Below are 24,105 nucleotides of genomic sequence, written 5' to 3' on the forward strand. Positions count from 1 at the left end.
ACTGGGAATGGTATGTTGTAATGTAAGATCTAGGCTGGTTTCAGGAAAAGATATCGGGTGGAGGTTCCCAGTACCTAATTATCAACAATTATTTCAACCCTTAATATATTCACCAACACCAACGGAAGGAAATGGTTAGGACAAAAGACATATTTTTGAAAAATATTAACCAAGGAAAGACACAGAAGATTCCAGTGTGGCTTTCAGTAGCCCCTTACCTGCCTTATCTGTGCCTCTTGAAGTAGTGCCACGGAAAGAATATGAATAGACAGCAGCAAAATCATTCTTGCCAGTACTGTTCCTTACCTGCCTCCAACAACTCCCCTGCCTACAACTGAGTAGGAGCCTGGAAGGACCAGTGTGCCACCCACCCATGTCACAGGCTCTCAGGTCCACAACAGAGACGTGAACATGATCTTCCTTTCCAGGGGCTCACACTACACTGGGAGAAATAATCCAACAGCCACGAGTAGTCCCAGAATTTTATTATATCTGAATAAAAAGAAAAGAAGAGTAGTCCCAACAGGAATAAAGTGTAGCCCCTGCCGCAGGAGGTAATCCGGAGAAAGGATGTTTACCAGTATGTTCGTCAACATCTTGCTAATTCCAGGTTACCCCAGCCACATAGAGGTGATCTGTCTCAGCTCCATTCTCATTCTCATTAGTCTCTAGAAAAGTGGGTATCACACCAATACCCCAGGCTCAGACTGCAGTTAGGTCGGAAAGAGAAGTAGTTATCATGTAAAGAGAAAAAAGCATCCAGGAGAATCCTACACTGAATCCCCTCTGTGGGGGTGTTGGAAGCCTGATGGTGTAAGCAATTCATCAGTAACAATAAAGCTAAAGAAACATGGGCTTCTGAACACCTGGGTGGCTCAGCTGGTTAAGCGTCTGACTTTGGCACAGGTCACCATGTCTCACGGTTCGTGAGTTCCAGCCCCGTGTGAGGCTCCATGCTGACAGCTCAGAGCCTGGAGCCTGATTTGGATTCTGTGTTGCCCTCTCTCTCTGCCCCTACCCCACTCGCTCTCTCTCTCTCTCTCTCTCTCTCCTCCTTCTCTCCCCTCCTTCTCTCCCCTCCTTCCTCCTCTTTCTCCTCCTCCTCTTCTTCTTCTTCTTCCTCCTCCTCCTCCTCGTCATCTTCCTCTTCAAAATTCCATCACCGATGCCACATTTTGGAAATTTTCTTCCCTTCGATTTAAATGCTCTGCCATTGTTCAAATGTGGAAGATATTCTAATCAACTCTTCTGTATTCCAAGGATATACATTGTCTTGAAATTTCAGTCTCTTTCCTGTCCCACTGCGTTAGGTTGGGAGACTGAAAGGAAACATCCAAGCCTCCTCTACTTCTTTTCTTTAAAACCCAGAGCAGGCCAAAGAGAGACTTCAGCTGACTTCTCTGTACTCATCTCCTCTTGTTTCCCAAAGGCGCCCCCAACATATGCCCTGTCTGGTACTCTTCAAACACCATTCTATTTCAGAAATGCTGTCCTTCATCCAGCCAGCGTCTTTCTCCATTCCGATCCTGAGACACATATGGCTTCCCAAATGCTTCTTTTGCGTAAAGAGGAAAAAATGGAATATTTACATGTTGAACAATGATCTGTGTCTTTTCTATTCCGCATTCTAGATCTCACGTGTCATTGGCACGCCCCGGGGAAATGCCCTCCTGGTGGGGGTGGGCGGATCAGGAAAGCAGAGCCTGACGAGGTTGGCTTCATTCATTGCTGGCTATACTTCCTTCCAGATCACTCTGACAAGGTAACAAGCTTTCACTTTAATTAACCTGAAATGGATTTTGATAGCAGGTTCTCAGAGGCCACTTGAATTTAGAATGCATTTTTCTTAAACATAAGGAATCATAATCATTTTCCTTCTTAAATGTTGAGTTATCATTGTCCCCTTTCAACCTTTGTTGTAGATATGAAATTTTCACATTAATAATTTGCTTTTGAGATATTTCAGCCTCTCGTTGTAAATAGCTGCCCCCCTGCACTTATGCGTGCCATGAGTGTTACCTGTATTCCTTTTGGTGTATTTCGGAAGAAACTTCTCCCTACTAGATGTTAATTCAGGTTTCAAGAATGTTAACAAACTAGAAAAATAACTGAAAAATTTGTATTTATTCATTTATTCGTACATTTAAAAATATTTGTTGAACACCAGCTATGCACCAGGCACTGGCTAGGTGCTAGGGAGCACATGGCAAGTCTGGCTCGTGTCATGACAGAGCTTACAGTAGTCAAGGGGTCAGGCACCTGAGCAGTTCATTCAGTAAGGTGTCGTATGTAGGGGGCGCCTGGGTGGCTCAGTCGGTTAAGCGTCCGACTTCAGCTCAGGTCATGATCTCATAGCTCGTCAGCTCGAGCCCCGTGTCGGGCTCTGTGCTGATAGCTCTGAGCCTGGAGCCTGCTTTGGATTCTGTGTCTCCTTCACTCTCTTCCCCTTTCCCATTTGCTTGCACACACTCTCTCTCTCTCTCTCTCTCAAGAATAAATAAACTTTAAAAAAAATTTAAAAAAATGAGGTGTCGTATGTAGGTGCTATCTACATAAGATAGCACTAAGAAATAAATGCAGACCAGCTCCTTTTGAAACATGAGGGAGGGACTCCTGACCTAGTGTAGGGGATGGTTAGAAAAAGCTTTCTGGAGGAAAAGATGGAAACCTGAATAAGAATAGGAGTTATCTCAGAGAAGAGGAACGATAAAGAACGTTCCAGGCCAAAAAGATCAGTACAGGTGAAGTCACATTGAGGCCCTGGAAGAAGTAAAATATGGGTGGGTATGCAGCATAAGATACTACGTGGGGAAGGAATAGAAAAGGAGGCCTCTGAAGATATGATAAGGAATTTAGACTTTATCCTAATGCAACAGAAAACCATTAATGAGTTACCCCTAGGAAGGGCCTATGGGTTTGTATGTACAGAAAATGGATGGAAGGGGCTAAACAGGAATAGTTATAAGGCGTCCTAGGGATCTAAGCAAGAGATAATGGGACTTGAGTGGTAGCAGTAAGAATGGAGAAAAAAGGACAGACTTGAGATCGTTGGGAAGTTGAACTATTGGACTTGATCCATCCTAGTTCTGGCTTGGAAAGATGATGCATACACTCATGCAAACACTCCTCAAGATAGGGAACCCCAGGACGGTTGTTCTCGGACAACCCTGTGTGGGGTGAGCGGAACCAGGAAGTGAAGAGTCAGCATGAAGAGAAAAGCAGGGGTGATTCAAAGGGGCTGAATTTCAGGATTAACCAAGATGAGAAACAGGAGGCCAGTTTGCGAAGTTTAGTTGGGCTGAAAATTATAAGACGGTAACCTGTAGGTGTGGGACTAGGAAGTCTTGCCTTTTGGGCATTGATCTAGAGTTTTGGTTTGGCCCAGTAGGGCAAAGTGTACCCATCTGTCTTACTGATGGAGGCCTATAGATATCTACTAGGGCAAAGATCGAAAATGATTAAACACTGGGTTTAAGGCCCAGATATTCATGTGTTGTTGTTACACTTTCCATTTGGTTCAGATTATAGGCTTCTGCTTGGAGAATAAATCTAAAAGATTGCTGGGTTTTGTTTTTTTTTTTTGGTTTTTGTTTTTTGTTTTTGTTTTGTTTTCAAGTACTAGGACAGAGATAAATAATTCTAATTGCCTTGTGTATAATTGTTCTAGTTTGGATAGAAGCAGAATTTGATAAATGATATCCTATACAGGAAAGAGACTGGGCTCTGAGATTTTTTTTTTAATGTTGTTTATTTATTTATCTTGAGAGACAGAGAGAGAGAATGTGAGGGGAGGGGCAGAGACAGAAGGAGAGAGAGAATCCTAAGCAGGCTCCACTCTGTCAGCACAGAGCTCTATGCAGGGCTCAATCTCACAAATCTTGAGATCATGAACTGAGCCAAAGTCAAGAGTCAGATATTTAACCGACTGAGCCACCCAGGTACCCCTGGACTCTGAGATTTTTGTTCCCAACATTTATTTAAAACTGTACAGTTTTCAAAGCACTTTTATATGCCTAGGCTAATTTGGTCTTTAAAAGAGCTTTATGGGTTAGCAGGGCATATAATATTAGCCTATCTTACAGTGGAGACTCTATCACTTGTGGGAAATCCCAGATCTACCTGGGAATTAACCAACAGTATTTTTGGTTTCTGGTCTGGCTGGGCTTTGTGCCGCAATGCCTCAGGAAAAATATCTTGCACCTCCTCTCTCTGTGATAAATTAGTTCCTCTGCATGTCATAGTGGGAACGCTCTGTTACTAATGGAAAGGAGGGCCAAGGCCTGCTAGCCTTCCCATTGCCTTCAAGAGGCCATCTTACTGCCTACACTTCTGCATAGCTATGTGGCCAAGAATCAGGAAGCAAGAGCCTCACATTCTGGAAACACAGACGTTTGTAAGAAGGCTTAGGTCATTATTTGAGGCAGCGGGCCCTTGATCCAGGGGACTAGACTGGAAGTTTTTCCAAGTCAGGAGAAGCTGGGATGAGGTATTTTTTTTTTTCCTCTCTGTCTCCCTCTCTAATGGGGAACTGCATCTTTGAAATTCTTTTCTAATCTCTCAGATCTCACTTCTCTAGACATTTTCTTAAAATATTGATGCCTGGTAGTGGGATTTCTGGTTCTAGGATTTAGGTTTAGATGATCAAAAAGCACAGAGTATAGAAGTTAAATATTTAGTAGCTTTAAAAAAAATCAGAAGGCCATTTGCTCTTGTGCTTTGAACTCTGAGTTTATTTAATGACAAAAAATTTCAAATAATAATTCAGTAAGTCTGAATCTCTAGGATTGGAAGATCTTTATTTTTACTTTTGGTGGTAATGGGCTGCCCTGTATTGGGACCTCTCTAATATTTCATGATTGCAGGCTGACTTCCACTAAAGGATTGCTTTTCATCGTGAAAGAAGATTTGGATTGTGATATTCCATGTTTCGAGCTAGTCTCCTACCGTGTACTGATTGCTCAGAAAACTCTTTTATGTGGGCCCCAAAGATGTGTTGGAGGATGAGAGGGCAACATTCTTTTTTTAATATTTTACTATTTAAGTAATTTCTCTACACCCAATGCAGGGCTCGAATTTATAACCCCGAGGTCAAGAGTCACCCACTCTTCCGATGGAGCCAGCCAGGCGCCTCAAGAGGGCACCATTTGTAATGAGGCATGTCCCTCACCCGAAAGAATAAGACTTGAAATTGCTTCATTTAGATTAATTTGTGAGGTGTCATTACAATTCCAATGGCAGATAGGTCCTTAGTAAACATCCCAATTTAACCTTTGTTTCAGCGTTACCAACAAGTATTTTCAAAATGAAACATATATGGCTTCAGATGACACTTCGTTGTGGTAAAAACAGTATTTTGGTTTCAGGTTGACTTTTTACTCTAGGTTTTTATTTTGTGTCCCAGAAAATTATACTGTTTCATGATATGTGGAGTTTAAAAATCAGTTTCATATTTTCAGGTAAATATACTGTGATTTGACTTGATGTTGACTTATTGTGGTGATCTTTTTACAATATATGCAAGTATGGAAATACTATGTTGTGCACCTGAAACTAACATAATGTTATATGTCAATTATGCCTCAAGAAAAAAAAATAGTTCTTAACTTTAGCGAATAAGGAAGCACTCAAAATTTTCACAAAATGGTTCACCTCTATTACTCCCAAAGGAGTAGGTATTCAGCACTGAAAGAAAGTTTTAAAAATCAATTTCATCCTTGTAAGTAAATACAATGAACCAGTAACATTCCCATACAATAAAATTCTTATCTGATGGAACAATATCAGCACTTCTTTTTATTAACTAAATGGCATAAAGCATTGTTATAACGATCTTTTCCTTCCCATCAAAATAATTTAGCTAACGACACAATGACAATATTTCTTTAGGTCCTACAACACATCAAATCTAGTGGAAGACCTGAAGATTTTGTATAGAACAGCTGGACAGCAAGGCAGAGGAATCACTTTCATCTTCACGGACAATGAGATTAAGGATGAGTCAGTTTTGGAATACGTGAACAATGTTTTATCATCAGGGGAGGTAGGAGTTCATATATCTTCATGCATTTTGACTCTTCAGATGGCCTCCAGCTTGAGAGCTCTCTGTGTCCTTCCATCACAGTTGTTGAATGAGTGCTATTATGGGGGATTAGGAGATCCCTATGAGGAAGAATTGCTTTTTCTGTTGGGTTTGGAGAATAAAAGTGAGCTGATTGGATATTCGGTATGTCCATTTACCCCGTCTAAGGGCTATGACTTTGCAGTTAATAATAGAATCGTTTGTGTATTTTAAAATGTGGGGTATCTTATCTTGAGGACTTGGCTAATTTTTTTAAAAAAGGATGTGTAAAGCTTTTTATTTTGCTGTAGTCCTAATAGTTTATTTTTGCTTTTGTTTCCCTTGCCTGAGAAGACACATCTAGAAAAAATGTTGCTAAGGCTAATGCCACAGACCACTGCCTATGTTTTCTTCTAGGAGTTTTATGGTTTCAGGTCTTATATTTAGGTCTTTAAGCCATTTTCATTTCATTTCATTTCATTTCATTTCATTTTGTTTATGTTTGGAGAGCAGAGAAAGAGACAGAATGTGGGTAGAGAGGGAGAAAGAGAATCCCAAGTAGGCTCCATGCTCTCAGCACAGAGGGCTTGATGTCACAAACTGAGATTATGACCTGAGCTGAAATCAAGAGCTGGACACTCAACTGATCGAGCTACCCAGACTCCCCATTACCACACTGTTTTGATTATTATGGGTTTGCAGTTCATTTTGAAATCTGGAATTGTGATACATTCATCTTTGTTCTTCCTTTTCAAAGTTGCTTTGGCTATTGGGGGTCTTTTGTGGTTCCATACAAATATTAGGATTATTCTAGTTTTGCAGAAAATACTATTGGTATATTGATAGGGATTGCATTGAATCTGTAGATTGCTTTGGGAAATATGGACATTTAATAACATTAATTCTTTTAATCTATTAGTATGGGGGTGTGCTCAATCGGTTGAGCATCTGACTCTTGATTTTGGCTCATGTTATGATCTCATGGTTTCATGGGATTGAGCCCCGTGTCAGGCTCTGTGCTGACAGTGTGGAGCCTGCTTGGGATTCTCTCTCTCCTTCTTGCCTGGCCCCTGCTCACATGCATGTATGCTCTCTCTCATTCAAAATAAATAAGTAAACATTTAAAACAATCTACAAGCATGGAATGTCTTTCCATTTGTTTGTGTCATGAGGACTTTTGTTAATTTTTAAAGGTGAGTTTTAGGACACAAATGGAGGAAAGATATCATATGTATTGACCTATATATTTTGATCTGTTTGCATATGCCTGTACTGAATTTGAATGTTTGCACTTCTTTTGAAGGTCTCCAACCTATTTGCTCGTGATGAAATTGATGAAATTAATAGTGATCTCCTATCAGTCATGAAAAAAGAATACCCCAGGCGCCCTCCTACCAATGAGAACCTGTATGACTACTTCATGAGTCGGGTCCGGCAGAACCTTCACATTGTGCTCTGCTTTTCACCTGTGGGGGAGAAATTTCGAAATCGAGCTTTGAAGTTCCCTGCCCTTATTTCAGGATGCACCATTGACTGGTTCAGCCGATGGCCTAAAGATGCCTTAGTTGCTGGTTAGTGTGGTGGACATTTTTGTCAGTTTTTGGTTAACATTGTGTGTGTGTGTGTGTGTGTGTGTGTGTGTGTGTGTGCGCACGCATGTTTATTTATATTCTGTGCTGTTTGTTCTCTCTGTACTGGATTGAGTCAAAAGTCACTTTGTCCAGCAGTTTAGGATATTTACAAGATGCTGCTCTTTCATATTAGGTAGCTAATTTTTCCCAGAGTGTGGTTATCAGATAGTGATCTTCAGTCTGTACTCCTGTGGATTAATTTCCAGTGATTTTAGTCTTCTCAGGGATGCTTAAAGGCTTTGTCTCTGTTGGATCCCCAGACACGTTCCAGGATGTCCCAGGAAGGCACTGAGGTTTTAACTGCTTTGATAGCATTTGTGTTCTTTTCAAAGTGGATTGGCCAATCTCAGAGTAGTTGAAGCCAAATGTCTCTTGGACGTTTTGTTCTCGTGGCTGCAGTGCTGGAAATCAAAGAAGAAGACATTATCCAGCAGTCCTCTGATGGTTCCTATCCTTGAAAGGAATGTTAGCTAGAGTGTTCTGGGACTTGGATCCTTGCTGCTTCCACTTCTGTGGAAGAGATGTTAGTAGAGGAGATGTTAGAAATCATTGAGTTTATGTTTTTTCAGCTTTGGGGGAGAAATTGTTTGTGGATATTTTAAGTGATCGGGATGTTTAGGCCTCACTCACCCTTGACCTGTTGTATCAGAATCTCAGGGGTGCCCTGTCTCATGGCAGTGGTTTTTCAAACTTTTTGTCTGGTTATGTTTTAATAATAATTCAGAAGAGTCCTATTTCCCAGTAATACGTTGCTGGTAGCCTTGGTAGATAAAAGTGAGGTGAAGGAGGTGAGGAAGGGGCTGGAGCCTGCCCTCCCAGCCCCAGCCCACGTCTGTGTCACACCCACATCTGGCGCTCCAGTTCTATGGTGCCCAGTGTGAGAACGACCGATTAGCCCATCTCCTACAGATGGAGACACGGGGGACGCTGAAGCCGAGGGACTTGTCAGAGATTTAAGAAGCACTAGGATCTGTACTGGGGGAGGAACCCAGGTTTTATAGATTTATATATACTTTTAACAAATTCTTATCCACTGGGGACATTGTATTCTCTGCAAACTGCTGTTGACAGTAATGTTTTTCCAATCTGTGGCTTTTGAACACAGAAGGTTTTTACATATTCAAAGTACACATGTACATTTTCCTCTTTTGTCTTCTAAGGTTTGAGAAAAGGCCAGTGATTTAAAATTTTAAGTCCTCTTAAAATGTAAACACAACTAAGGGTAAAGCTTTAAAATTCCTTGAAGTAGGATATAAATGCAGAGCACACAATGACAGAATTTAAGAGCTATATTAAAGTTAACTATGAAACATGGTAATTAGTATGCAAGTACTTTGTAGGGTGGCATGTAAGGTATTATTATGAACAATAAAATAACAATTTCAGGTGACAAACATTGTAATATACCATAATTAAGATGATTTAATTTAAATATGGAGCCCTTCCTGCTAGGTCTGTATTTCAGTCATCTCTTTTATTACAAGACAAGGGCCTCACTGATCTTTCCTTTGTTAATTTCTCACAAATCTGCCCCTTTCTTTTAAATCTCATCGTATCAACCCAGGCCAGGATTACATGGAGGTCAGGGAAGTTTTCATTTCCGTGTAGTTGTTTCCTAGCTGCTGTCCTGACTTTCAACGGATGAGACTCCTTGTTTGTTTATTGTGAATGTATTTATTGAACTCCATGCTGTTTATAGAGCCAGGCATAGTAGGGAGTAATGTGGGCTTGTGTCTTCAGTCCGGATCCTCTTCCCAGGCAAGCTCATTGTCATCCTTCTGGGTGATGTGCCCCATCAACTTTTCTCTCTAGTCTCGTCGGTCCTCTGGCTGCCTGCTTGATACATTCTGTGCACTTGGCTGCCTGCTTGATACATCCTCATGGGGGCTTTACAGACCACTACTCCACGTGTCTGCAGCTGAACTGCCTCTCCTCTGGTCCCTTCCCCAGGAAGTCCCACCATCGTCCACAAAACCATGCAATCAGAGAGCTTTGTCTTTGTCTTGAACATCCCAGCTTCCTCTGTCCTCTGAATGTGCTTTAATCATACTTATTCTCCATACATTGTCCCCCTTAGATCAAGAATATTCTCTTCAGTCTCCTCTGTTTATCTAAGTTCCAGAGCTTAGTCAGAACTCATCACGTCCTTCACTCTTTTTTTGTTCTCTAAGGAATATTTAGTTTCCCGCCCTCCCATCTTGGACCTCCTATATCTTAGCACGTAGACTTTATATCATGTACCTGGTATTGAAATCTTCTTAAACTATTGATAACCTGTAATTTTTTGTGGTATGTCTTCAGTCTAGTCTGGTAAGTGTTTACTGTGCTAGTCACAGTAGTGGATAAAATAATTATAAGATATAAGACATAGCTCCTTTATTTAGTAAATACAAAATCTTGTTGGGAAAACCAACATCTATGCACCTAATATTAACCTTGCTTCTGTTAATTGGAAACAATACCATGTGTGGGTATTGCAAATACTTAATATACTTAGGAACTTAAGTGTTGTTTATTCTTTTTGGAAAATTAGCCATGAGGTTTCTAGAAACAACCTTATTCAAGTTGTCTTCAGGATTCTGATTCTAAGTTAAATTATTATCTCCGGCCACATCAGAAAGGAAATACATGATTTCATTTGTGTTAGTATATATCATTTAGATTATACTATTTCCCATAAAATATTAAATTGTATATATATATATTTTTTTTAATTTTTTTTTCAACGTTTATTTATTTTTGGGACAGAGAGAGACAGAGCATGAACGGGGGAGGGGCAGAGAGAGAGGGAGACACAGAATCGGAAACAGGCTCCAGGCTCTGAGCCATCAGCCCAGAGCCCGACGCGGGGTTCGAACTCACAGACCGCGAGATTGTGACCTGGCTGAAGTCAGACGCTTAACCGACTGCGCCACCCAGGTGCCCCAAATTGTACATTTTTATAATTAGTATTTTATTGATATTTTATTCTTTAACAAAAAATTTTTTAATGTTTATTTTTGAGACAGAAAGAGAGCATGAATGGGGGAGGGGCAGAGAGAGAGGGAGACACAGAATCTGAAGCAGGCTTCAGGCTCTGAACTGTCAGCACAGAGCCCGATGCGGGGCTAGAACTCACGAATGGTGAGATCATGACCTGAGCTGAAGTCAGACGCTCAACTGACTGAACCACCCAGGCGCCCCGATTAATATTTTATTCTTTAAGATGCATTTTTTGTTTCTTAAGCCTGTTTATTGAGGTATGAATGATATACAAAGAGCTGAGCATATTTAAAATATACAACTTGATGTATTTCAAGGTAAATACACACCCATGGGACTATCATCGTAATCTGTACCATAGACAATCCATCACCTCCAGAAGTTTCCTTCTGACTTCTTAAGTGTAAGAAGTTCTTAAGTTATTTCTTAATAATAATAATTATTATTATTATTTTGTGATAAGAACACGACGTAAGATCGCTTGTAGTAATTTTAAGTATACAAATAGCATTGTTAGCTACAGGCATCATGATACAGAGTAGACTTCTAGGACTTATTCATGAATAGCTAAAACTGTGTACTTTTTGTTACTTTCTGACTGGGAGGAGGGGGAAATGGGACCCCCTCTTCCTAGTCCCTGGCAATCACAGTTCTCTCTGCTTCTATGAGTCTGACACTTCAGAGTCCTCCTATAAGTGGTATCATGGAGTATTTGTCCTTCTGTGTCTGGCTTATTTCACTTAGCATAATGCCCTCCACGTTCATCCATGTTGTTGCAAATGGTAGGTGTCTTTTTTTTTTTTTTTGGGGCAGGCTGTCTTTTTTAAGGCCGAATAATATTCTATTGCATGTATATCCATTTAACCATCAACAGACATTTAAATTGTTTCCAGGCCTTGGCTACTGTAAATAACGTTGTTATGAGCACAGGGGCACAGGTATCTCTGGGACAGTGATATTACTTCCTTTGGCAATGTGCCTGGAGTGTGATTGTTGTATCATATGGTAGCTCTATTTTTAATTTTTTGAGGACCCTCCACACTGTGAGGACCCTCCTTTTTTTGAACACCCTTGCCAACATTTGTTATCTTTTGTTTTTTTTGATAATGGTCATCCTAACCGATGTGAAGTGATATCTCATTGTTATTTTGATTCGCATTTCCCTGGTGATTGGTGATGTTGAACACTTTTTCATATATCTGTTGGCCATTTGTATGTCTTCTTTAAAGAAATCTCTTTTCAGTTAATTTATCTATTTTTTTTAGAAAAATTTTTCAAGTTTATTTATTTTCAGGAGACAGAGACAGCGTGAGCAGGGGAGGGGCAGAGAGAGAGAATCCCAAGCAGGCTCCACGCTGTCAGTACAGAGCCTGATGTGGGGCTTGAACTCATGAAGCATGAGAACATGACCTGAACCGAAATTGTGTCAGACGCCTCCCTGACTGAGTCACCCAGGCACCTCCCCACTTTGTCCATTTTAATCAAGTTACTTGTTTTTTTGCTGTTGAGTTGTAGGAGTTATTTATTTCACCTGTTGTCTCTTATCAGAGGTACAGTTCGCAAATATTTTCTCCCCCATTCCATAAGTTACGCGTTCACTTGTTAATTGATTTCTTTGCAGTGCAGGAGATTTTTGCGTTTGGTGTAGCCCCATGTTGTTTTTGCTTTTGTTGCCTGTGCTTTTGGTGTCATGTGCAAAAATTATGGCCAAGAGCATTGTCAAGGAGCTTACCCATTATGCTTCCTCCTGAGAGTTTTATGGTTTCAGGTCTTATGGTTAAGTCTTTAATTTACTTAATCTATTTTAATCTCAAAATAGATTAAACAATGCATAGAGTGTTGTGTATGGTGTAAGACAGTAGTCCGATTTCATTCTTTTGCATGTAGATATCCACTTTTTCCAACACCACTTATTGAAGAGACTATCCTTTCCTCGTTGTGTATTCTTGGCACCCTTGTTGAAAATCAATATGGGTTTATTTCTGAACTTTCTTCTGTTCCGTTGGTCTATATGTCTATTTTTAAGGCCAATACCACACTGTTTTAATTACTGTAACCTTGTAATATATTTTGAAATCAGGAAGTGTGACGCCTCCAGTTTTGTTCTTGCTCAGAATTGCTTTGGTTTTTTGGGGGGTTTTCTGTTGTTCCATATGAATTTTAGGATTGTTTTCTCTATTTCTGTAAAAAAAAGCCATTGGAATTTTGATCAGGACTCTATTGAATCTGTAGATGGCTTTGGGTAGTATGGACATTTGAAAATAATAATTCTTCCAAATCATAAACATGTGATGTCTTTTCATATATTTGTGTTTATTTTAATTTCTTTCATTAGTAGTTTATGGTTTTTAGCGTACAAGTCTTTCATTTCCTTTGGTGGAGTTTATTCCTACATATTTTATTCTTTTGGATGCTATCATTATAAATTAGTTCTTCTTAATTTCTTTTTTGGATTGATGTTATTGCACAGAGTATTTTTCTAATTTAAAGATGCTTACTTAGAAGGTTAATACTAGATTTTGTAGTATTTTCATAACTAAAGTGCTTTTGGGAAAAATGTGAGTTTTTTCATATGTGAATTTGAATTGACTAAGTCTCTTGAAAAAGCATTTAAAGAAAAATGTGCCTTGTTTTATGTTGTAAAGTCTTGTCTTTTCCACCATTTAATAACCTCCATTTTGGCAAACCTTTGTTTTTAGCTTTATATGGCGTTGTCTTGAATGAATTGTTTCTTTAAATGTCTGTATTCTCTTCATTCTGGTGGTCTTGTCTGTATTTTTTTTTCTCTTTTTTGTCCCTTCCTTGGCTACCTTTAGTTTAGTCTTCATTTCCAAGATGGTTTTGTCTTTTTCTTCTTATTTCCTGAGCTCAGTCAATTCCTGTTTTCATTTCTTCCTGATACATTATTTGGTCAGTTTCTTTTTAACTTTTGAATTTATGATTCAAAGTAGTTTATGACTCATTCAAAGGCTTCTTTGGGGATACTGACATCAATTTGTGGTGTGTTACAGTTTTAATTTGTTTTTGTTTTTTTTTGGGAGAATGAGGGGCAGAGGTTTCCATCAGCTGAGGCATTTTGATTTTCCTTTCCTATTTCATTTTTTATTAGGTTTTTTCGTTTAATTCCAGTATTATTAAGATAGTAGTCTTGCATTTCTTAATGATACTCTGTGGTACTAATGTCACTCCTAAACCCATGAACTTCATTTAGATTTCTCCATGGTAAAGGTAACTTTTAATGTTCTTCTAGATTACATTTTCAATAAGCACATTGTTATAAAAATAGGCCATCTTCACTTGAAAATGAAGTCTCAAGCAAAATCAATAGCATATATATGGTGTATTTTTTTTCAGAGAAGGCCATTTTAATTATGTGAATAAAATGGCCCTCTTTGAGAATTATTACTTGATTTATAATATACAAGACATGGTCTTATGGGCTAGCCACCCTGCTTCTGCAGCCGCTCACAGCTGGTGATACATCATCAAGAAGGCAGCTTCACGTGCTAACCCCTCAGAAAGTAATGCCAACCACAACAGTATCCACATTTTTTTCTGGGAAAATTAGCCTATTTTGCTTATGAAGCACATTAGTCAATAAATATTTTTGGACTTGGTGCTGCAGTTGAATGTGTTTGCTTAGCACTCTAAAAGACTACAGAGTTCAGTTCTCTTTGGATTTCTAAATCAAGGTGACATGGGCTTTGGAGTCCATCACCCTTGGATCGAATCGCCAATCTGCCATCTGCAAGGAAACTCTCTAAGCCTCATTATTCTTCTGTACAAAAGGTACATATTAAAATTCATCACTTAGGGATGTTGTAAGGATTAACTGATAAGGTTTTGTGAAGATTAGACATGCTTGCCCTCTGAAGGTATCGGTTAAGAATGTGTTTGGCTCTAAGAGAAAACCAGAGAAGTGCTTGCTCAAGCAAGTACTTTTTTCTCCCCCCTTCTCCTGCTGCCAAGGAAATACAGAGCTGTGCAGTCCAGGATGATGCCATTTGGGGGGTCCTACTCCTTCTATCTTGCTGTTGTCCTCAGGGTGTGGCTTTTACTCTTACAGGCACAAGGTGGCTGTTGCATCTCCAGACATTATGTTTGTTGATGCCTTGTGAAATTTGCCTTTTAGTTCAGGGCAACGTTCTTCCCCAAGAACTTTTGTCTGCACGTCATTGGCCTCAACTGGGTCACCCCTACTTGTAAGAAAAGTCTGGACAATCGACGAATTTTAGTTGGGCACATTGTTACCTTGAGCAAAATAGAGATTCTTTTAGTAACAAAGAGAGAGGATGGTTGCCGGATAGGCAACTCATGTCCCTCTTTCACTTTGTTACTTCAATTCTTTTCATCTCGATGAAGTGGAAATTGAAGGGCACCAAAATTCAGGCAGTGATCCGAACATTCTCCTCTCTATCCCACACATACCTCACCTCATTCCCATCAAGTGCTGTGAGCATACAACACCAAAATATAACCCATACCAACCTCAGGCTTCAGTCTGAAGATGGGCCCCCAAACTGGCATTGCTGCTTTGGTGATTAGATAATAGAGATGACCTTGGAAGGGTTTTCCATGGCCTCTTGCTTGAGCTTAGCAGGCTTTGGTCACGCTAAGTTAAAGTGATCTGATTGTTTTCATAACCTTTCCTGCACCAGAGATTGTGGGTCCTTGGAAAAATATCCTTTGAATCTACTCTATTTTTATTCTCTTTGACTTTTAGAGAGATAAAAACAGCACTTGCTACATAAAAAAAGAATTCCCCATATTGATATTCTCTGTTCACATAAGAAGGGAAAAAATCATTACATAGTAAATACAAGGAGGTTTTTAGAAAGTGGGAACCTCCCCGAGGATACCCTGTAATGCCAAGTAAAGCACTTAGTATCATGCCTGGCGCATGGTGAATATTGCAGCTGTAGGAGTTAATACCTACAAAAACTTTATCCTAGGCAAAGATTGTTCCTGTGTTCCTGGTGCCTAGACTTAAACTTCCTAGAAGTTAAACTGTTCTTTGTAGAGATTGCTTAACTCATATCAGAAAATATGACTTCTGAGTCTTAATTTATGGCCTTTCAATGTATATGGTAAACTTTGTTTATAACCAAGCCGAGAAATGGTACCTATTATTTACATAGATGTAAACACTACCCCACAATTGCTTTAAGAACTTAATTTAGTGATCAGTTGCTAATCATTTTTTATTTCTTTGCCAACTATCACCAGATAGGTTTGTTTACGTGATTCCTTCTCTTTCCTTCCCTTTTTATTGGCCATATTTCTATTTGCAACTCTTATGTACATTATTCAATGCTTTAAGTACTTTTCAAGCAAATCCGTACGCAGTTTTGTATCCCCCAAGATACATAAAGTTGGTTATGATAACTTCTAACTGCATTGTGCATGACCTTTGTAAATTCCTTGGCATTGAGACCAAATTTCATACTAGTCTTTAGCTCCACGGTGCCATCACAGGGCTCGGTGTGCCGCAGACACTCAGCGTGTTTGTGGTGATTGATTAGGTCTGGCTTTATGGCCTCTTCCTACAATAGGAAATGCTGCCTTAGAATGGGTCCCATGATTGGCGGTATCGGGAAGACAAAGGTCTTCAACAGGAGGTTTTTACCCAAACATTTTTAAAGGACACTGTAAATTAGAATTGACTGCAAATGGCCACCCACCCCTTTTAAGAACTGGATGACCCAGGCATAAAAAAATATAGTGGCAAACATTCCACATACCAAATGCAGTCAGAGCCTGGGGGAATTAAGGGTATGACAGGTTCTGCCTTTAAAAATAAATGAGAATGTTAAATTTGAGTACCAGGTGGGCACTGATTTCTGAGTTATTTGTACCACTTTTGCCCTTATGTGAAGCATAAAACAGGCTGGCAGTTGACCAGAACCCGCAGCCATGCAGAAGAGACTTCTTTGCATAAGTAACAGAAAACAAAGGCTGATGATAGTCTTGAGGTCTGTTACAGCTTTATAAATGAAAGGGAAAATAAAATTGTTGAAATCATAGGCCTGGGGCCAAAAATGCTGACAGATATTTACCAAGTTTGGGTATAAAAATGGTATGCAGTCCTAAAAAATGTTCAAAATCAGCCAGTTAACTTTTCAGATGGTCATTCGTGTGTATATTTCACACACTGCCGTCCTTATTCCTTCTAGTGTCTGAACACTTCCTGTCCCCCTGTGATATTGACTGCAGTTTGGAAACCAAGAAGGAAGTGGTCCAATGCATGGGCTCTTTCCAGGACGGGGTAGCTGAGAAGTGTGTTGATTATTTCCAGAGATTCCGACGGCCTGCTCATGTGACTCCCAAGTCGTACCTCTCCTTTATTCAAGGCTATATGCTCACATATGGAGAAAAGCGTGCAGAAGTGCAAACCCTGGCCAACAGGTAAGTGTGAAGTTCGGATATAAAGTTGTTTTAAAGCATTGGCTCTCAACGGGGAGCAAATTTGCTCCTAGGGAGCATTTTGCAATGACTAGAAACATTCTTGTTTGTTACAACTCAGGTGGTCGGGAAGGGGTGCTGTTGGCAGCAAATGAGTAGAGGTCAGGGATGCTGCTAACATCTCACAGTGCACGGGATAGCCCTCTGCAGCAAAGAATCAGCCCCAAATGCCAATAGTGCTGAGGCTGAGGCACCCTCCTCTCAAGCCTATTCCAAGGATTAGTCCATGATTGCTAGGAGCTTTGTTTTTGCCCAGCAGAATAAAGTGTTGCCAAGTGTTCATGTGACCTACTACTTGCTATAATACTGAATGACATAATGGCGGAAATAGAGAATTCAGACTGCCCGCCTCCCTCCACTCATCCTTCTCTGGAATGCTGACGTTCACTGCCTGGAGAATACCCTGCTTCACTGAACTCTGTTCCAGATTTCACTGCTCTGCCCAGCTCTCTTCTGAACACCTATAGCTTCCACTTGGATATGGCCAGAACCAGCCAGGGATGCTTCATAAGGGACCCTGGGTGGGACACTGGACTGACTGACTCTGAGGGCCCTGGTCTTTGAGGTTACATTATCTCAGGCCCAGACAGGCAGCATCCCTTCGCGGGGTGGTTCTGATGGCTTCATTCCTTGATTTGTTTCATTCCTTAACCCCAAATCTTTCTTCTTTTAACTTAATTGGTTTTTTTTAATAAAACAAAACAGAAGTTATTTATTTTCCTTCCTCCAGATTCGGGTTTCAAGCATTTGAAGTCTCATGTCATTTAACTAAACTTCATCAGGCCTGTTTCCTTCATGATACAGATTCTAGACCCACGATTGTTCTTCATGTTGTGCAGTGTTGTGACGGGTTCACTGTCCCACATGCGGTGTGTGAAAACATATGGACGTGTTTAGTTAGGCATCAACCCTGGATGCATATTCTTTTCCTCAAGCCCTCTTGGATTTGCTAGTTGCACAGACCCTCATTCTTCAAATACGACCATTGCTGTCTGTGTTAATGAGCCGGTGCTTGGAAAACCACAAATTTTAACCATGGCTTGCTTGGATTTTCAATCCTAGAATGAATACTGGATTGGAAAAGCTAAAAGAAGCCTCAGAATCTGTTGCAGCCCTGAGCACAGAACTAGCAGTGAAGGAAAAGGAGCTCCAAGTGGCCAATGATAAAGCCGACACGGTGCGTGGGCACTCACACGTGTGCCACATTTGTTTTAAATTCCTGGTAATAAGTGTTAACGACGTATGCGTATTCACTGAGTTGTCACCGTGAAAGTACAAATTATTTCCAATAGAATCTAATACTCTTAATCTTACTGGGAAACGGTACCGGACCAACTCAACAAATCAAGGCAAAAATGTGCATTTTCAGCCTGCCAAGGTTTGTTCTGTGAGCTTTTTTCCCCTTCTATATTGAATTAGGTCTTAAAAGAAGTGACAATGAAAGCGCAGGCCGCCGAGAAGGTCAAGGCTGAGGTACAGAAGGTGAAGGACAAAGCCCAAGCCATTGTAGACAGCATCTCTAAGGACAAAGCCATCGCTGAAGAAAAACTGGAAACCGCAAAACCAGCTTTAGAAGAGGCAGAAGCAGCCCTGCAGGTAAATCTGTGTGGTATGGCAGGTGTCAAGTTTAGCGCGTGGGAGGAGGGCGAAGGAAAATGGATAACAGCAAGGAAACGCTCTACTGCTCTAGACCAAAGGTCTTCCCTGGAACTATTTCAAGGAATAGTTTCTGCAGGGTGATGTTATTAGCTCCGTATAGATATTGCTTTTGCTACTTCGCATCTCATTTTCTTCACTCCTGAATGATGGGCAGTGTCACAGATTGGCCGTCAGGAGTCCTGGGTTCTCATTTCCACTCTGTCACCAATAAGCTATGTGACATTGGGAAAGTCACATAAAATTTCTAAAATAACATTTCTCTCCCCATTCATTGAGGACCCTGGCATGGGTCTGTAAGAGACAACGTTCTCTGACTGTATCTGTGGATTTTACCCAAATACAGAGCTGCTGACCTAATGTGGCCCGTAAACGGCAGGTTCTGAACAGGTCCCAACTTGCGTGGCAATAGCAGAAATGGCAAAATTAGGAAGGAGGTTGGATTCTGAGAAAATATGATGAGTTTAGGGACATAGGCCCCACCTTAAAGAGCTGGTCCAGTTTCGAAGGCCCAATTGAAGATTTCTGGGGACTCGATTGAAGATTGCCTTTACTTCGGTCTTACTCAGCTACTGCCTTATGTTATTGATTCCTGGTCTAGGAAATGGCTGGAGAAATGAAGCCCTGATGATCTGCCCACAGCTAATTCAAGTTCTAGAACCCCCACTAAGCATGCCTTGTTGCTTGACAATGCAAACTTTTTTAATCGCTTCTTTGGCTCGCTGCCTTGAACACTTCTAAATCTTTTTTGATCCAAGTTGAGTCTTTTAGTTTCCTGAGCAATATATAAATATGAGTTTCTACTCTTTTGAAGCAATTAAGATATGGCCACCTCCTTTGTCCCTCCAACTTTTCACACTACTCTTACTGTGATGTGTCTTCACTTACTGTTTCTGTCTTCCTCCTTTCACTGGCTAGAGTGTGCTTCTTCATCCTCAAAGCCCCGTGGGGTCTTCAGTCTCTTAGACTGGTGGACTCCTCATCTCCCCCCTGCCTGTTTTTAAAAAATCAACTTACTGTGGTATGACTGACATGTAAAAACCAGGACGTGTATACTGTATACAACTCGGAAAGTTTGGGAATAAATATATACCTTGAAACCATCCGTAACTTCAAGCCCATTGACATGTCCACTACCTCCCAAAGTTTCCCCGCCGCTCCCTTTAATGCCATTGTTGTTGTTATTGTTTTTCATGTCATAAAAACATTTAACATAGGATCTAAAATCTACCCTCTTATCAAATTTGAAGTATATAATGCAGTATTGTTAACGATAGGCACTGTGCTCTGTAGTAACTCTCCAGAATTTATTTAGCATAATTGAAAACCATCAGCTCCCTATTTTCTCTTCCTGACAGACCCTGACAACCACCATTCCACTCTCTGCTTCAATGAATCTGCCTGTTTTAGATTCCACGTGTAAATGGGATCATATTGTTTTTCTATATTTAGTTTATTTTACTTGGCATAATAGCCCCTAGGTCCATCCATGTTATCTCACATGGCAGTATTTCCTTTATTTTTTTTAAGGCTGAATAATATTCCATTGAACACAGGCACGCCACACACACATATGCACACACACACACACACACACTCCCTCTCTCTACGCATGTGTATCTCACATTTCTTTATCCACTCATCCACTGATGACCACTTAGATTGCTTCCATATATTGGCTACTGTAAATAGTGCTGCAGTGAACGTGGGGGTTAGATATCTCTTCGAGATCCTGGTCTCCACCCAACCCCCTTTTTGGGGCATCTTGGCTTCCGACGGTGGGTCTCTGATCAATAGAAAGAAGACGTTGATAGTGTAAAGAATCTTTTAAATCTTTACTTAACTCATGATACCCCATGGCATCATAGAAAAAGAGCCTATGGCATCTTAGATCATGCTTAAAGGTATAAATTTTCCCAAGATTTAAAAGGTTTAGCATCTTTTCTGTATTATAAAATATTTTTCTTTATCCTCCTAATTTCATGGTCTCTACCACTAAGATATTCCACATAAACATCAATGCAGAGATGTCTGGAAACAGGGGTGACATGATGGGGTGTATTGGAGAGATTTTCAATAATTTCCTTCATTGGTTCTGCCTCCGTTTTATTGCTTCCTTGTGGGCTTTTGAAATCTTGAAATATGGTACTACCAATTTATTCTAAGAAGCTCTAGATCCCCTCAAACTAACCTTTTGGCATCAGGCCACATAAATCTATACGAGAAATAAGGTAATCACAAAGAATATTTCTCTTCCTATCTCAAAACTAATCTGACTCCAGACAAACAAACAAAATACCTCCAGATGTTAAATAACTATTATATTGCAAGCATGTCTAGGAAATTATGTGGCAGTCACACTGCTTTGTCTTCAGAGAAAAGAGGAATCCAATACTTAGCTGAAATAGGTTGAGCTTTAGACATACCTCTCCCCCCAACTCCTTTTGCCTGGGCACCCAACATAATTGAGCCCAATTCTGTTAGACAATTTTCTTTCTTTTTTTTTTTTTTTAAAGTTTATTTATTTTTGAGACAGAGAGAGACAGAACATGAACGGGGGAGGAGCAGAGAGAGAGGGAGGCACAGAATCGGAAGCAGGCTCCAGGCTCCGGGCCATCAGCCCAGAGCCCGACGCGGGGCTCGAACTCACGGACCGTGACATCGTGACCTGAGCTGAAGTCGGACGTTTAACCGACTGAGCCACCCAGGCGCCCCAACAATTTTCTTTTTTAAAGCTAAAGTAAAATCAGCGTGTCCGGCTCCTTACATCCTTTACTTAACATTTATTTACATTTATTTGACCCTACTTTCCCCACTGGCTGCTATTATATTTCTCTCCTTTCTTTTATAGCCACATGTCTCATATAAAGATCGGTCAGCTGTTTCTAGCCCTTGAACACAAATTCTCCTTCACTTCCGGTTGTCTTGCGTCACAAATACCCATCGACTGAAACAAACATTTCCAAAGTATGTAGTGACAATCCGAAATTCAGTGGGTTTTTTTTTTTCTTCATTTTTTTCCCCCAATCCTCAGAGAAAAGGTTATTAGCTTTGACACCAAGGTCTCTGGTCACCTTCCTTTGATGCAAATGCAATTAAGACAGAAGGTTTTCAACATCTGGAAGGAATGAGAAAACACAATTTGTCCCAGAAATAGGACCGTATCAGATTCTTAGCTTTAGAATTTTTTCCCATACTTATCCCATAAAGTGTTTAAGAGACAGAACAGTTATTAGCAACCACAGTGGGTCTATCTGACTATTAAATAATTTACTCTATCAGAATCTCCATGATAGAAATGGAACAGGACTTCTCTGAGTTAGTGAAATTCGTATTGCTTAAGTTCCATCATTTAAAGGTCACTTCCACTCAGAAACCTCTAATTATTCAGTCTGTCAGCCCTGGGGCTACCTGCTTGTGTCGGTCCACTGTGACAAGTCTGGGTTGCTAAAGAGAGAGGCAGATTCTTGCCCTCCATCACTAATGAGTAAAAAGCACTGCACGTTCTGGAGTTTTCCTGGGTTAGAATTCCTCATATCTCCTTGAGTGCTGAGTTTTCTTTTTCTTTCAGATCACACCCCCCTTTTCTTTTTCTGACACAAAGTGGTCTGTACAATTTTGGAGAAGTCACAGCTCCTTATCTGCTCACCAATATTTCCCTCACTGTCTCTCCTCTTGCTGTCAGTTTGAATTGTAGAAGTTTGAACTTTCTGGGACATGCGTTTCTTTGGGATTAAATATGCATCTGAACCTTATGACTGCATCTAGCTCAAATACGCTTCCTTTCCTCTGTCAAGATAGCATTGAGAGATTACAGGTTTGTCCACACTTTCTCATCTGAGATTGCACGATGACCTCTTCTCCTCTCACAGACTATCAAGCCTTCGGACATCGCCACTGTCCGCACATTGGGCCGACCACCACACCTCATCATGAGGATCATGGATTGTGTGCTGCTCCTGTTTCAAAGGAAAGTCAATGCGGTGAAAATTGACCTGGAAAGAAGCTGTACAATTCCTTCCTGGCAGGAGTCTTTAAAACTCATGACCGCAGGAAACTTTTTACAGAACTTGCAGGTTGGTAGTTCAGTAACATTGGGATGACAGGGGACTCAGACTTTGTTAGAGTATCTGAGTCCTTTAATAGAATAAGTTTCTGAAAAGATTTTGCTGTACGTACACATTTTTCCTTATTAATTTTTTTTGCCATATTTATTGAGGTAGAATGACATAAAATTCTATATATTAAGGTGTACAACTTGATGTTTAGAGATCTGTATACACTATGAAATCATTGCCACAGTCAAGCTAAAGTAGCCATGACCTCACAGTTACCATTTTCTTTTCCTTTCTTTTTTTTTTTTTCTTGTTTTGTGGCGAGAACACTTAGAAAATTTCAACTATACAATGTTGTTGACTCTATTCTTCTTGCTCTACCTTAGGTCTCCAGAACTTTTTCTTCTTGTATCTTGATACTCTGTATGCCTTGACCAACATCTCTCCTTTCTCCTCCCCCATCCCTGGCAACCAGCATTCTACTCTGCTTCTGTGAGTTTGACTATTTTAGATTCTATGTATAAGTGAGACAGGCAGGGTTTGTCTTTCTGTGTCTGGATTATTTCATTTAGCACAATGTCCTCCACAAATGGCAAGAGTTTCTTATTTTTAAAGCCTTAATAATATTCTACTTACATATATTGAACATATATTTAAGTATTTTTTCAGAGCAGAATTTTCTTTTCCAAATATAAGACATTAGAGCTTTAAAAATAAGCATTAGATGGGGTGCCTGCATGGCTCAGTCAGTTAAGTGTCTGACTGCGACTCAGGTAATCATCTCACAGTTCATGGGTTCAAGCCCCACGTCAGGCTCTGTGCTGACAGCTCAGAGCCTGGAGCCTGCTTCAGATTCTATGTCTCTCTCTCTCTCTCTCTCTCTCTCTCTCTCTCTCTGCCTCTCCCCTGCTTTCTCTCTTTCTCAAAAATGAACAAATGTTAAAAAATTTAAAAAAAAGCATTAGAACCTCTCCTGATAGATTGTAGGCATACATCCTAAAACATCATCAGTGACCTATTTCAATAGAAGTTTAAAAAATCATTTTAAGAAAGCAAGACATATGTGCATGTATTGTATACATATGAATACAAGTATATGTGTATTTATATTTTGCAAGTCTCAGTAGTAATTTTTTGAGTAGTAATTTGCATGTTTTTAATTTTGAGGTAGAACTTACATATGATAAAATGTACAAGTTTTAAGTATACAGATTAATGAATATTTACACATATGTATACCTGTTAATGAACACTGAGATCA

General features: G+C 40.1%; 1 protein-coding gene across 1 annotated transcript in view; it reads left to right on the forward strand.

The window, feature by feature from the left end:
* DNAH5 (dynein axonemal heavy chain 5) overlaps positions 1–24,105 on the forward strand; it is a 229,815-nt gene that overhangs the window by 142,462 nt on the left and 63,248 nt on the right. The window contains exons 53-59 of the mRNA XM_043574233.1: positions 1,632–1,762; positions 5,887–6,040; positions 7,362–7,629; positions 16,845–17,076; positions 18,196–18,310; positions 18,553–18,729; positions 22,662–22,865. Of these exons, the coding sequence (XP_043430168.1) occupies positions 1,632–1,762; positions 5,887–6,040; positions 7,362–7,629; positions 16,845–17,076; positions 18,196–18,310; positions 18,553–18,729; positions 22,662–22,865 (1,281 nt within the window). The remainder of the gene's footprint in view (positions 1–1,631; positions 1,763–5,886; positions 6,041–7,361; positions 7,630–16,844; positions 17,077–18,195; positions 18,311–18,552; positions 18,730–22,661; positions 22,866–24,105) is intronic.

This window comes from Prionailurus bengalensis, chromosome A1 (genome assembly GCF_016509475.1).
Source record: "Prionailurus bengalensis isolate Pbe53 chromosome A1, Fcat_Pben_1.1_paternal_pri, whole genome shotgun sequence".
Classification (NCBI taxonomy): Eukaryota; Metazoa; Chordata; class Mammalia; order Carnivora; family Felidae; genus Prionailurus; species Prionailurus bengalensis.